The 15,627-nt window shown below is 44.7% G+C and overlaps 1 protein-coding gene across 2 annotated transcripts; it reads right to left on the reverse strand.

Annotated features, from left to right (window-relative positions):
* On the reverse strand, positions 1-15,044 carry ZNF599 (zinc finger protein 599). Of its 2 annotated transcripts, none has more exons than XM_012809132.2 (4): positions 14,969-15,044; positions 12,530-12,656; positions 10,541-10,636; positions 1-1,585 (listed from the first exon to the last, which is right to left on the reverse strand). In XM_012809132.2, the coding sequence occupies exons 1-4, from the start codon at positions 15,026-15,028 to the stop codon at positions 54-56; spliced, it is 1,815 nt and encodes a 604-aa protein (XP_012664586.2). In that variant the 5' UTR covers positions 15,029-15,044; the 3' UTR covers positions 1-53. The 2 variants fall into 2 exon arrangements, with proteins under 2 accessions (XP_012664586.2, XP_023372707.1); XM_023516939.1 differs by lacking the exon at positions 14,969-15,044 and adding an exon at positions 14,294-14,311.
* Between the last annotated feature and the right edge of the window lie 583 nt (positions 15,045-15,627).

The following is a 15,627-nucleotide window of genomic DNA, read 5'->3' on the forward strand; positions in this document are numbered from 1 at the left end:
AAGTTGACCGAGGTAAACACACTTTTAAAAGGCCTTCTTACATGTACTGTCTTTTAAACTCTGGTATGAATCTTCCGGTGGTGAGTAAAGGATGAACTGTGGCTGAAGGTCTTTCCACATTCACTGCATTCAAAGGGTTTCTCTCCAGTGTGAGTTCTCATGTGCTGTGTTAAGGCAAAGTTGTCACAAAAGGCCTTGTCACATTCTTTGCACTCAAAGGGTTTCTCTCCAGTATGGATCCTATTATGCCGAACAAAATTTGCAAGTTGGGTAAAGGCCTTTCCACATTCTCTGCAGACGTAGGGCTTTTCTCCAGTGTGGATCCTCATGTGTCGAGTGAAGGAAGAACTATAGTAAAAGGCTTTTGCACATTCTTTGCACTCCCAGGGTTTGTCTCCACTATGGGTCCTATTATGTCGGATAAAAACAGAGTAGTGTGTAAAGGCCTTTCCACATGCACTGCACTCGTAGGGCTTCTCACCAGTGTGGATCCTCATGTGTTGAATTAAGGAAGAGCTGTCACAAAAGGCCTTCCCACATTCTTTGCATTTGAAGGGCTTCTCTCCAGTATGGGTCCTCTTGTGCCGGATAAAAGTGGAGCGGTGAGTAAAGGCCTTTCCACAGTCACTGCACTTGTAGGGTTTCTCTCCAGTGTGAATCCTCATGTGTTGAGTGAAGGACGAGTTGAGGCAAAAAGCTTTTCCACATTCTTTACACAAAAAGGGTTTTTCTCCTGTATGGGCCATGTTATGCTGGGTAAAAGTGGATCGGTGAGTAAAGGCCTTTCCACATTCACTGCACTCGTAGAGTTTCTTGCCAGTATGAATCCTCATGTGTTGAGCAAATGAAGAGCTGTAGTAAAAAGTTTTCCCACATTCTTTGCATAAAAAGGGCTTTTCTCTACTGTGAGTCATACTATGCTGGATGAAAGAAGAGCGGTGGGTGAAAGCTTTGCCGCATTCTTTGCACTTGTAGGGCTTATCTCCAGTGTGAACACGCTGGTGCTCTGTGAGGTGAGACCTGCGCTTGAAGGCTTTCCCACACTCAGTACACTTGTACGGTTTTTCCCCAGAATGAAACCTCATATGTCGAATGAAGTCAGCCATATGACGACAGGCTTTCCCACACTCACTGCATGCATAGGGCTTCACTCCAGCATGAATCTGTTGATGTCGAACAAGGGCCCAATTCTTGCTAAACACTTTTCCACAGTCCTTGCATTTGTAAAGGTTATTTCCTGTATCAACCATGGGGCCTTTTCCTGGTCCTTGAGAATCATGTTCATGGAGAGCATCTTGAGGACTGACTTGCTCCTGTAACACCCTTAAGCCCAGACTATTACATGTCTCCACATCACCATGTCGATGGTTCCACTTCCCAGGACACATCTCTTTGTGGGGGTCTGATCCTGGCCTCAAGTTCCCTTCCTGCATGTCTGAGAGCCTTTCCTCATCTCTAGCTGGCCCCAACCTGGAATCCCTTAAGGATCTCTGTACCAGTTGTCCCTGGTGAGAGGATTCCTTGGAGAAGGCCAGGGTTGGTGGTGAAGCGGTAGGCTCTGTGGTCTTGGGCTTTTGTTTCTCACCTGAAGGAAATCCAATATAAGAAAGTGTCTATTAGTGATGTCAACCCAGAACACACAAAATCAGTACTTTAGTAGAAGGATGAAGAGGAGGACAGTGCCTCTGATGCTCACTGCACTTTTACATCTCTTAAACCCAGGTTTGAAATTTATCTTTCCTAATCCTTGAACTCTTGACATCTTTAAAAGGAAACCCAGGAGGAAGAGCTGGGGCAAGGGACAGAGAATCTGGAGTGCAGACTCCTCCTTATTCTCCCAAATGGGAGAAGGTAGGCAGAGTAACCATATAATGTGTTCAAAGGATGTGCTCTAAGAGAGGCAGTCTCAAGTGTTATAACACAGGGAAGGTGACCCAACTTGGCACAGACAGGAGACAGAGAGACATCAGTGGTGGCTACCCAGAAAAGGTACCATGTGAGCTTCTTTTTCTCTCTTTCTCTCTCTCTCCTTCCCCTCCTCTCTCTTTTCTTCCCTACCTCTCTCTCCCCCTTTTTCTTTCTTTAGTAGAGACAGGATCTCAGGTTGGAATGCAGCGGCACAACTATAGCTCACTGTGGCCTTGAACTCCTGGGCTTGAGGGATCTTCTTGCCTCGTACTACAGAGTAGCTGGGACTACGGGTGCATACCACCACACCTGGCTAATTTTTTATAGATGTGGAGTCTTCCTTTGTTGCCCAGGCTGGTCTTGAACTCCTAGCCTCAAGCGATCCTCCTACCTCAACCTCCCCAAATGCTGGGATTAAAGGTGTGAGTTACCATTCCTGGCCAACATGAGTTTGTTTCTAAAAGAGAGTAGCAATTGCCAGAGAAATTAGGAAAAAAACTAAAGATAAAGACAAAAATTACAAAGGTTTAGAGACTTGTAAGAATGGTAAATGCCAAGCAGAGTGAACAGGATGAGATGACAGAGGAGATGAGAATGGAAAGGCAGGCAGGGACAGAGAAGAAACAACCTCGGGATTTTAGCCTATGTAGAAGGGAGGGAGGGGAGGAAGCAACTGGATTTACGTACTGAGCCTTCTAGGACTGAATGAAAACTTGGTGAACAGACCCAAAATAGATAACATCTAGATGAAGAAAAGTATAAAACTTAACACACTAAAGAAGATCTATATGAAAAAAGAGATTAATAATACAGAGTTGTCAGTTCTCTCCCAATTCATCTATAAATTCAATACAAAATCAGCTAAAGTCCCAATAGGGTTTTTCATGGATTATTCTGCAACCTAACAGTAGAATTTATATAGAGACTGTGTGACATATGCATAGAGATAAGATAAATGGTCAAAGGAAAAAATGAGAGAGTTTAGAAGTGAATACACAGAACTTTGATATAGGATAGAAGTAGCAGGGAAGGCTAGTGGGAAATAATAATAAACAGGCCTAGAAAAATTATTTGCTACATGGGGAAGAAATGAAGTTGCATCCCTACCTCATACCACATGCAGAATCCAGTTCAGATTGATTATGATTTAAATGTCAGAGGCTAAACATTTATTATCTATAGTTAATAGATAATAAAAATGAGTATATATTTTCTTTTTCTTTTTTTTTTTGTAGTTTTTGGGCGGGGCTGGGTTTGAACCCACCACCTGTAGCATATGGAGCTGGTGCCCTACTCCTTTGAGTCACAGGTGCTGCCCACAAATGAATATATTTTGAGAAAGATTTCCTAAAGGAGATATAAAAGCATTGATCATAAAAGATAAGACTCATCAATTTGACTAAGAAGCAAAAAGGCAAACAAAGTGGTAGTATTAACAACAGATAGCAAACTACAGACCAAAGAAGGGCATTAATAATGATAAAAAGACCAATTCACCAGGAAGACATAACTATTCTTTTTTTTTGGAGACAGAGTCTCACTTTGTCACCCCTGGTAGAGTGCTGTGGCATCGTAGTGCACAACAACTTCAAACTCTTGGGCTTAAATGATTCTCTTGTCTCAGCCTCCGGGGTAGTTGGGACTACAGGTGCCTGCCACAACACCTGACTATTTTTAGAGATGGGGTCTCACTCTTACTCAGGCTATTCTCAAACCTGTAAGCTTAGGCAATCTACCTGCCTCAGCCTCCCAGAGTGCTGGGATCACAGGTGTGAGCCACTGCACTGGGCCAAGACATAACTATTCTAAATCTTTATGCACCAAACACTACAGCCTCAAAATATAGGAACTGTAATGAGATGAAAGAGAAATAAACCCAGGATTATGGCTGGGAACTTCACTTCCCAAAATAAAAAATGAACATAATACTGTGAACTGACATTTGCAGAAGATACACATTGGCTGATCAACATAAGAAAAAGTAGCCAACGTTCTTGGTAATGAGGGAAAAGCAAAGTAAGTCTATAATGAGATACTATTTTATACCTACCAGATTAAAAAAACTTAACCTGATGATATCAAGTATTGGAGAGGATATGGATCCATAGACTTGTTGGGGCAATCCAAGGAAGTGTAAACAGGTATGACCATTTTAGAAAACAACAGAGCCACACTCAGTAAAGTTCTTCTTTTGCTTACCTTATAGTCCAAAAATTCCAGTCCCAGGAACCTTACTAAGAGAAACTCCTATACATGTACATGAGGGTGTGTGTACATGAAGTTTCATGTCAGCAACGTTTTCAAGAACAAAACACTGTAAACAAACATTTTCAAACTATCCCTGAAAATGGATAAATACAACGTGTTATATTCTGGCAACTGGATATAGCAGAAAAAAATTAGTGAACTACAGTTACACGCCTCATTAATCTTTTGACATACTGTTGATAAAGAGTGAAAATCCCATAAGGCAATACAAAATATGATACGCCTTTTATCATGCTCAAACAAAGAGCAAAATACACACACATACAATGAAATACTATGTGTGTATCTTAAATTTATTTTTATGACTTTTTTATTGTGGCAAAATATACACAACATAATACTTACCACTATAAGATAAAACAATCTTGAAAAGTAATAAGGAAACAAATTAAAGCAGACAAATCCTTCGAATGACTCAAATTACCAAAATGAGACACAGGAAAAAACAATATCTGAATAGCCTATAAACAAAAAGCCAAAACCAAAACACTCTCCCTCCCAAATCTTCCTACAGAATAATCATTGGAATAACAAATCCAAAATACAGTGGTGATGTGTGCATGGGAAGCAGCCCAGGAATGGGAAAGGAAAGAAACACATCAACTGATGGAGGAAGTAGGTTACCTTCTTGTACTTGGGTGAAGGGTTTGAAGGAGTTCATTGCAATCTTTTTAAAGGAGAATGAATAAACACATTAACAAATGAAGTGAAAGATAATAAAACAAAAAAACAGAACATGCATTGGCCAACAGTGACAATGTGTTATAAGTCATGATTTATAATTTTTCTACATCTGTACACCCTGAGGCAATTATAAGTCAGAGGGCCTACAGAGGACTGGAGTTAACTTCACAGTCTCTGAAAACAAACACCTCAGCCTGAAATTCCACCAATGCCCTGCACTAACTCTGTGGCCTTTACTGACCCACTCAAATTCTGTGAGGTTTCCTGAAAAGACTGTGTTGAGGATAAAGTGAAACAGCTCATATATAGCACTTAATAAGGCACTGGGCACCAAGTTAGCAAGCAGTGAATATTATCCCTGGGTCTATATTATGGGACCTACCACACTTGGGTTGAAGTTTACAGTATAAATACGAGTGAGCAGATACAGAGAAAGTGCATAGAATAAAAAGGGCTGGCTCGGCGCCTATAGCTCAACCGGCTAAGGCGCCAGCCACGTACGCCTAAGGTGGCGGGTTCGAATCCCCAGCCCGGACCCGCCAAACAACAATGACAGCTGCAACCAAAAAATAGCCGGGCGTTGTGGTGGGCGCCTGTGGTCCCAGCTACTTGGGAGGCGGAGGCAGGAGACTCGCTTGAGCCCAGGAGTTGGAGGTTGCTGTGAGCTGTGATGCCTCAGCACTCTACCCAGGGGGATAGCTTGAGGCTCTGTCTCAAAAAAAAAAAAGAATAAAAAGGGCTCTGAGATGTTTGCTGAAGGCCATGTTGAAGAAGTTATCAGAGTAAGATGACAACAGTGAAGGTTAAGACAGAAAAGGGAAGAAGAAAACAAGAGGGCGAATGCTATAAAAGCTCCAGCATAATAATGCAGAAGAGCTTTTGCTGAGTTCAAAGTCAGTAGGGCATTGTGGTTAAGAGTACAGGGTATGGAGCCAGACTTACCTTGTTTCAAATCTTGCCTCTGCCAAGCTGAATGTTCTTGGCAAATTAGCTTTCTGTTATGGACTAAATGTTTGTGTTCCCCCCAAATTCATATGTTGAATCCCTAACTCCCAATCTGACTACATTTGGAGATAGAGCCTTTATGGAAGCAATTAAGGTTACATGAGATCATAAGGTGAGGCCCCAGCTGTGCGAGGATTACTGTCCTGATAAGAAGAAACCAGAGAGGTCCCTCTACTCTCTGTCCCTGTGTGAATACACCGGGAAAGGCTATGTGAGCACAGAGCAAGAAGGCGGCCATTTGTAAGCCAGGAAGAGAGCCCTCACCAGAACCTAATCATGCTGGCACTCTTTCCTGAAACTCAATGTCTTTTTTTTGAGACAGAGTCTCACTATGTCACCCTTGGTAGAGTGCTGTGGTGTCACAGCTCACAGCAACCTCAGACTCTTGGGCTGAAGCTGTTATCTTGCCTCAGCCTCCTAAGTAGCTGGGACTACAGGTGTCTGCCACAATGCCTGGCTATTTTTTTTGTTGTAGTTATCATCATTGTTTAGCAGGCCCAGGTGGGTTTTAAACCCACCAGCCTTGGTTTATGTGCCCGGTACCCTAACCACTGAGCATAGGCACCAAGCCTAAAATTCAATTTCTTCACCTGAAAAACTGGGTAACCCTCAATTCTTGCCTTACAAGTTGTTTTAAGCATTAACATGAGAAAAGGATGTAAACCACTCATTTGCATGGCAAAGAATAAATAAATGTTCAGTAAATTGCAGAGCACTAGCTATTCTTGTTATTACAGTTGTTTGAAGTTGATCACATACCTACACATGATCTAGCCAATCCACTTGTATGTTCCCAACAGAAATGTAAGTTTATGTCCAAGAAAAAATATGATCAAGAATATTCATAGCAGTAGTCTTCATAACATTCCAAAAATGGAGACTAAGTCAAACATCCATCAATAGAAAAATGGGTATATGTAGTCTACTCATTTAAGTGATTACATAGTAATGAATTTACTCCAACTATATGCACCATGTTAATGAATTTGAGTTATGAAGATGACAGACATGATGGAGTATGGGGTTTTATTTTTATGGTTTCAAAACTAATGTCTGGGTCCCTCTCACCTTTTCTCCTTCATGAGAGGGACCCACTTCCAGCTCTCTTTGGAAGTGCTCTAAAGTTTCTCTTTGTTCTTCCTAAATAAAATCTCTCTTTGTTACCCTGAAACCTCCCCCCCAAACTAATGTATGATAATAGAGTGTAAACACTGGTCTCTAGGACAGTGATTTTTCAACCAGTGTGCTATGAGAGGACCTTATGTGTTCCCTGAACATTTTTACAGATCATTAAATTATTTTTGAAAGAAGTTGAAAGCATAGTAAATATATTCTTTTTGACCAACATAATTTAAGTGTTGTGTGGAAGTTTAACTATATGTTCAAGTGTGCCATGAGATAAAAAAAGGTTGAAAAACACTGGTCTAGTAGAAGGAGATATTTACAAAGAGGGAGCACAAGGAAGTGCTGGAAGTACTGTATTTCTTGATCTGTGTGATGGTTTGGTGGTGATTTGTCTGATTTATGTACAGGGTGCCCATAAAGTTCATGTGCAATTTAAATTTGAATGTTTCTTTTTTGTTTAGAGACAGAGTCTCACTTTGTTGTCCTCAGTAGAGTGCCATGGTGTCATAGCTCACAGCAACCTCCAGCTCTTGGGCTTAGGTGATTCTCTTGCCTCAGCTTCCTGAGTAGCTGGGATTACAGGTGCCCACCACAATGTCCAGCTATTTTTTTTTTAAATTGCAGTTTAGTTGGGGCTGGGTTTGAACCTGCCACCCTCAGTATATGGGGCCAGTGCCCTACTCACTGAGCCATAGGCACTGCCCCCAAATTTTAATATTCTTTTTTTTTTTTTTTTTTTGAGATGGAGCCTCAAGCTGTCCCCCTGGGTAGGGTGCCATGGCATCACGCTCACAGCAACCTCCAACTCCTGGGCTCAAGCGAGTCTCCTGCCTCAGCCTCCCAAGCAGCTGGGACCACAGGCACCCGCCACAAACCCGGCCATTCTTTGGTTGCAGCCATCATTGTTGTTTGGCGGCCAGGGCTGGGGATTCGAACCCGCCACCTTGGGTGTATGTGGCTGGCGCCTTAGCCGATTGAGCCACAGGCGCCAGCCAATTTTAATATTCTTTATCATATTTTTTGTTGGATGTAAACTTACATTTCTGTTGGGAACATACATTAAATTTAAATTGCACACGAACTTTATGGATACCCTGTATATGCAAAACTTCACAGAGATAAAACTTTAAGATTTGTACATTCGCTATGTGTAAATTACATCCCAGTATAAAAATCGAAGGAAAAAATACTAGAGGGGAGGTCCTATGTAAATGCGTCCTCTAAAAATGAGAAAACCCTTGCAATGAGCTAAGTTGTTCAGCTGAGACAGAATCCATGATACTCAGATGCTGCTGGAGAGGTAAGAGCATTTTTTAGTTTTATGTTTCTGCATGTTTTCTTTAATGTTGATTAGGCAGGGATGACAATACGGAAGAGGGATTTAGCAAGCGAGAAGGACGTGCTCTGACGCAGCAGGCAGACTCACACCTGGCTTCCTGTGAGCCCTCTCCCGGTCTTCACTCCCTTTCATGATACCATCCATGTGAATGTTGGTGGGACTTTGATTTGCTTCTAAATAACAGAAGATTGCAAAGGTGTTAGAATGCACACAATGACAAGACTGTAGCACCCATCTTGCTGCAGTCTCTCACAGCTGCTGGATCTGAAGAGGTGAGCAGACAGGCTGTGAGCCGCCTGTGACTGCAGCCTTGCAGAGGACCCTGCTGAGCTGTGCCTGAACTCCTGACCCACAGATGGGAAATCATGTGTGAGGGATGTTTTAAGCTGCAGTGTTGTGGTAATGCTGTTACACGGCAGTAAATAACGCACTTGAGTAAGGCAGGAGAAGGTGTGATCCAGATTCTGTGGGGGAGAATTAGCCATCGCTGGGGACAAAAACTCTTCCATAGAACTATGAAGGAAGCTACAGGGATGAGTCAGATGCGGATGAATCCATAAGGGTTAAAAAGCAAGAAAAACAAGAGTGTAGCTTTACTTTGAACATGAGGAAGGTCATATCCTGAGACATCAGTGGTAAGAAAGGTGATGATATTTGGGACATATGAGTGGACAGGGAGAATGTAACACACTGGGCTGAACAGAGGCACAGAGGAGACAGAGAAATCAGCTAGGAATTTGTTAGAACTATGCAGGCAAGATGAGAATAATTTGGAACTGGTGAAGGTGATGGGTTCAGGAGATGTGAATGATGTAAAATAGTCATGATTGGGGGATGGCTGGATATTGGGTATGACAGAGATGGTGTTGTCCAAGTTAGTTTTTAGCCTTCCCCACTTGATGAAAAGGCCTTCAATTGAAAATGGGGAGATGAAAGGAGTGGGTGAGATCATGAGGCCCTTCTTAGGCTGCTGATTGTGAGGGGCCTTTGGGACACTCAGTGAAGATGTAGAACTGGGAAGAGGGGTGAGGGCTGGCTGAGCAGCCTGGAGGAACACGAGAGGGGCAAGATGAGGAGCCTGCAAAGTATTTACCCACATACTCAACCGCTCCAGCTGCCCTTGGTGGCCCAGCTGTGAGACTGACAAAGGCAAATGGTACCTTGAGGTTTTACAAGACAAGGGGGCAAGAAGACAGCAGGGCTAGGAGTACTTCTGAGCATCTGACTGACAAACGGAAGGATGAAGGCATGGATGGATGGATCAGTAAATGATTGGATGAAGGTGGGAAAAGGTGGGGTGCAGACTAGAGTTGGAAGTAGTAATCTGCAAGCAAAGAACTGACTCTTTTGAAGCTGGAAGGAGGTTTAAGTCATCACTATTTGTTACAACTGGTAATACATGAATATTACTAATAGGTAAGTGTGGTTGAGCCCCTTTGGGTCAGACAGCATGCTAGGCAGTTTCCTATTATCTGCTATATAATTATATTCCCAAACAACCCAATGATGCAGAATCTATTCTCATTATCTTTCACATGCCGGCTGAGTCGAGCAGACTGTGTATATGTTCACTATACCCATGGGCTCTTCTGCACAAGCACAAAGAGGCTAAACCCCATTTCCCAGCTCTTCCCCAGCTGCAGCCTAACACCCAGCTCCCATGAATGAAATGAGTGTGGAAGTGAAGTGTGTGCACAAACAGATGTGACAAATGCCTTTCTCTGCTATTCCCCCAGCCAGGGCAACCTTAAATCCACCTATTGACAATAGAATATACCTGATCCCCAAATAAATATGTGCTCCAGAGCTCTCCTGTTGACCCATGGGAGACTATTGCATGAATGAGAAACAAAGACTCAATCTCTTGAGTCACCAAGATTTTGGAGTTTATCCAGAGCAGTTAGCTTTAACTCAGCATAACCTGAACACCAAAGACAGTGAGATCACACAACTTCTCCAGGGTCATGAGGCTGGGGAGTCACAGGGAGTGGCAAATCTTTAAATCCCAGAGTCTATCTCTATCTAAGATACCATATTCTAACATGAGTAAAACTGTGTTTGGGGGGTAAGAAGATAGAAAGACGCCAGTTTCGAAGGACTCCATGATATCCCAGACCACAAAAAGCTGCCACCCATGGAACTGCAGACACAGTGATCCCCTGGTAGTCTGCAGGCTGCCATGGCCCCACTGTGAGACTCACAGCCACCTACCTGGACAGGTGCTTGGGGGGAGGCCTCGCTGCACTGTCCACAGCTCCTGCCCATGCTCCAGTAGGTAGATCAGCTCTGCTTTGGGAACAGGATGCCCTGTGCATGGAGAAATAAATGGAACATGGGTAAACAGGCAAAGACAAAAGGAAAAGTCTCAAGTTTAAAGGAGTATATACCTTTAGCACACTGTCACGAAACCCTAGAAAGAGGAACCATCCCTCTACCCTCTGCGAGATATTCTCTAATTAACTAAGTCAGTACGATTAAATCTCCCTGTGCACTGAGATTACCTAGTGATGCTGGTTCCAAAAACAGAACAAAATAAACCAAATCTCTGAGCACAAGGACCAACTGGTACTTTTTAAAGCTCCCCAGGTGATTTTGGTGCCCAGGGGATGGTTAAAAAAACATTGGACTAAATCAACTAATTTGATAGTTGTCTGAGGTAGGTGATCTGAGCTAGTACCCATTCTAAAGAAAAAGCCTCTGATCCATATTGGGAGGACAGAGCTGAAAGTTGGGGCCTGGGCCCTCGCTGTTGCTGCATCATTCTGTGGTCCCTGCAAGGATTCTGGCCTGATGACCTTGGCTGAGGAGAGAAAGCAGGCAGAGAGCACTGGTTGGCATCTACCAACCTGGGAAGCAGCACCACCTCTGGGCTTCTCATTAAGCAAAATAATACATCTTTTTCAGGGTGAAACCAGTATAAAGTAGTCTTTTGTTACATGTAGCCAGACACATTTCGCCAAATATGAAGGCTAAAAAGTTAAGACTCTGGAGAGAAGTCAATGACTGAGGCACCACCACCCACAAAGACATCAATGGAAAATCTTGTCCCGCAGGCCAAATGCATCCAGTTGTCATTTGGTAAATGTTTGCTGATGCCTGCCATCTGCCTGGCACTGAGCTCAGTGATGGGCCAGTGGGAACAGTGAGCCAGACTGTCCTTCATCTCTGTTTAGAAATCAAGCTCCCTGCCCCCTCAGAGGCTCTGCTTGTGTTGATCCCACCACCTGGAAGGCTGTTCCCCACACATTTCCTTTAACAACTAATGCAACTGTCATAAAATAAAATTGTATTTACTTCACCAATGACTGATACCTTGGGAGAGCCTTGTCAGAGGCAACATTTGGATAGCTGGGAAAGTGAGCTAGGTAAACTAGCCAGCAAAGGTTCAGATGGGAGAACATCTGGAATTTATTCCTTTGGTAACAAATACATGGATAGCACTACTTCCTACTCTATTCTAAGTGCTTTACAGTTATTAGTTCACGTGCTGTAAATGAAAGGTACTATGATGAAACCAAAATAACAGTATTAAGTCCCAGCAAGCGCCTGTTGTCTGACTAGCAGGCTAGTCTTCTGCTGAAGAAGAATTTAGCCAATGGCTATGGGACTGTTAAGCACTAAGACTCAATAATCAAGAGGCAGGAAAGAGAAAGCAAAAAACAAAAATGAAATAAAACAATATGCCGCCAACCTTCCCAAGCCCCAGCTTTCTTACTTGCCCATCAATATCATTTGATGGTGTATCTATACACCCTTGAAAATCACCTCCTGGACCAGCAGAGAAGCCAGCACAAGCCAAAGGGAAATAAGCATCCACTGAACTGTGCAGGTGCCAGTGGTCAAAGAAGGCCCTTAGCCAAGACTGTGCTGCTTAGAAAGGTATCAGTAGTTCTGGTGACAATACCTTCTTACTGCCTGTCTAATCACTCCCTTCTCAGAGAACCTCCCATAACCCATAGGTCCTGCTAACTAGGCTGTGAGGACATTTGACTCAACCAAGGACAAGGACATCAGATGAGGCCAGCTTGTGCCTCTGGAAGGAAAGTGTTGAGAAGGACTAGTTCCTTACACAATAATCCCTGATGGAGACACAGGGAAACCACAATGCACTGAGGCTGCTGGGAAAAGGGAAGGTGGGCTCCTGAGGCCTTCTCAACCAGCCATGCCTAGAGGAAGAGGGTGCAGAGAATGAGGCCTTACCCAGTGACACCAGGAGCCGGCAGGTCTCCAGCATCACTTCCTGGTACAGAGTTCTCTGGGCCAGGTCCAGGTGCCCCCATTCCTCCCCAGTGAAGGTCACAGCCACATCTTCAAATGATACCAAAGCCTGGAAAGTCAAACAGAGGTGATGGGGGTGTTGGTGCAGCTATTTGATGGAATTAGAGCCTATGCTTGGTTACTGGCAAAAGTACAGAGATGCCTAAAGCCTGAACCACTGAGCATCTCTTGAGAACTTAGCTCTGGGAGGCAGATGGTGCCTTTGACAGAATACAAAAATGTGGGAGAGAAAAGCCTCTTCTGTGAGAAGCCATCAGAGAGTGACATAAAGACAATGATAATCCCATATGGACTGTGAGAAGACATTAAATTCTCTGAAATGTCAGAAAAGTAGGTAAAAAATAATAATCTAAACAACAGTGGCAGCAGCAGCTGAGGCTCACTGGTCTGCTGTCTGCCTGTACCTGAGGGCCTTCCATGATGTGTGAAAGCAACTCAAGTCTCCAGGCCTGAAACCACACTTCTGGGGTGTAAATCCAGCCTCTTGAACCAACAGGTGACAGATGGGTGACCCTGGGGAAGTCTCTTAATTTCTTTGAGCCTCAGTTTCCACATCAGTACAATAAGTTTTTGATTCACAGGCTGTTGTGTGAATTGCAGAGAAAATGCTCATAGCGCAAACACTGCACCCTGTCTGCGGGTTTTACTGATTGTCCCACAGCCCTGAGGTAATGCCATCATCATCTCTGTTTCACAATCAGCACACTGAGGCTCAAAGTCAAGTCATTCAGAGTTACGTGTCTAATGAGCAGAGGCAGATCTGAATCCGGGTCCCTCTGGCCCACAGAATATGGCCCCATATTCCACCACAACTCAGGGACAAGGGCAAGAAGCAAGTCCAGTAATTTTTACAGTTGAAATCACATCACCCACTCCTGAAAATATTTCCATAGACATGGGAGGAAGAGCAGAGCTGTCTCATCACCTGCCTCCCAGAAGAAGCACCTGAAGAGGTGCCAACTGCCTGGGTTCTAGAAGGGCTCAGACAAGCTCTCCCTGCCCTCAACCGATAGCTGGGACTTGCAGACTCCCTGGAAGATTCCACAATGAACTATCAGCCTGTTCTTTCTCCTTCTGAGTCACTGTTGTCACATTTCCCTAAGGTATCATTACATAAGTACCAGAGCCTATCCCACCACCCCATCCACACCCAGGACAGACATCCTGGTAAAGGCTGCAGCCAGCTGCTCAAAACCACAGCCTACATTGTCCTTGACAGCTTGTGATCAAATCTATTTATTAAAAGGATTTCTTCTGTAAAATTTGGATTCAGTTAAAAGGATCAAGGATCTCAAAGGTCACATGCAACCCCAAGGCCACAGGTTCCCCACCCCTGGTGGAGTCTTTCATTCATCAACCACTTATTGAGTAAGTGGTACAAGGCGCAGAACTGTTCTAGGCCTGAGGATAAAAAGAGAGAATAAGAGCATTCATTCCGAGGTTGGGATCCTCAACAATAAACCAGCAAACTAACATCAGAACATAATAAAAGTGACCCAGCCACAAAGGTTAGGATGAGGCAACCAAGGAAGACCTCTCTGCAGGGACCCTGGAACAAGGCTACAGTGAAGTCAGAGAGCAGACCAGGTCTGAGAAAACACATCAGACAAGTCCTGAAGGTGATCAGCTATGATCACTAAACAGGGTGACATGCTGGGAGTAACTTGGGGCTTGTTGTGTGCATACATTCCAAGAGACACACATTCCTGTTCCCTGTCAATAATACATAGTGTAATGAATTCGCTTTTCAAATGCAAGCAAATGTGTTAAATGGAAAAATGGGTTTACCACTAAATGGCAAGCCAAATTCACTTTATTCACAAAGATAAATCCAATGATATTCTAGACTGTGGGGAAAACTTCTATTCCTATCAAGAGAAGCAATCCTAAAAATGTTGCTGCCACCTCACTTCTGCCCTGGAGGCTCTCATACCCTTTCCCAGCTTTCAGCTATGGTCAGATTCCTGCTGAAGTGAGTCCCTGTGGTAATAAATGCAGGACCTGCGCGGTCCCTCCCCAGAAATGGTATCGATGCTCTCTGAGCACTGAAGGACATGGGCCACACGAGTACCCGTTCCAGTCCCGCAACAGAATGATTAACATTCCATTGTAGACTGGAGGGAAAGGAGGCCAAGAACAGCGAGGCGAAGAGCTCAAAGTGGGTAGAGCCCGAAATGGAGACCTCTCCTTGAAACCTCTGAATTCAGGACCCTGGTTTGGAAGTGACAGGGCCCCTGTCCCCCGGGATCTCCAGATCCAAGGGCATCCAGAGGGAAAGTCCTGGCGTCCCGTCTATCACAGCAGAGGGACCGTGCAGGTGGCGATCCGAGCTCGCGTGGGCCTGCAGAACACCCCACTCACCAACACCGGCGTCTCCATGGGACCCAGGGAGCGGAGCAAGGGCATGAGTGGAGGCGACATAAGCCAGTACGGCCAGCCCAGCCGCCCTCACTCTAGCCCCGGGTGGCGTCGGACTCAGTCTCCGCGGTACGAAACGGTCCCAATGCTCAAGGCTCTGCCTCTGGGCGCTGTTAGGACAGAAGCCCGGCTCCAAGATCCCGGAGAGCGCTCAGCGGACAACCCCACTGGGGTGGGATCATGGCTAACGTAAAAGCGTGTAAGTGGGTCCTGTTCTCACTGTCCTGCTCTGCTCAGTCTGCAAAGCCTGGGAAGCGACCTCAGCCCGCCCTTCACAGGTAAAGACAGCAGACGCAAAAACGTGCGCACACACCACACCGAAGCCCCGCCCACGCTGCCACCCGGAACGCCCCCTCCGTTCTTCCTTGTTGCCCAGCGCCTGCCTGCGACGCTCCAGGCAGTGCCTTCTGGGTAATGAATGGAGTTTCTGACCTGAATCCGGGTGGAACTTGGGGTGTCCTTCCTTCCCTCTGCCAATCAGCGTCCAAATTTCCAAGGGAGGCGTGGCTTCGCTTCTTTTTAAAGGAGACGCGCGCAGATTTCCCGGGCCTCTTGAGGCAATTCACCTACCCTCAAAGGTTAGCTGAAGGTTCACTGAAAAT

This window comes from Otolemur garnettii, unplaced genomic scaffold, assembly GCF_000181295.1.
Source record: "Otolemur garnettii isolate 467f Iridium unplaced genomic scaffold, OtoGar3 scaffold00100, whole genome shotgun sequence".
Lineage (NCBI taxonomy): Eukaryota > Metazoa > Chordata > Mammalia > Primates > Galagidae > Otolemur > Otolemur garnettii.

What these genes read in the sequence shown, in the direction of transcription:
- ZNF599 (XM_012809132.2), bottom strand. Translation starts at nt 15,028, where the DNA reads ATGTCGCCTCCACTCATGCCCTTGCTCCGCTCCCTGGGTCCCATGGAG. An exon ending in CCGGCTCCTGGTGTCACTGG is followed by an intron (nt 10,637 to 12,529) that starts GTAAGGCCTCAT and finishes CTCCATGCACAG; the next exon opens with GGCATCCTGTTCCCAAAGCA. An exon ending in CCCCCCAAGCACCTGTCCAG is followed by an intron (nt 1,586 to 10,540) that starts GTAGGTGGCTGT and finishes GATTTCCTTCAG; the next exon opens with GTGAGAAACAAAAGCCCAAG.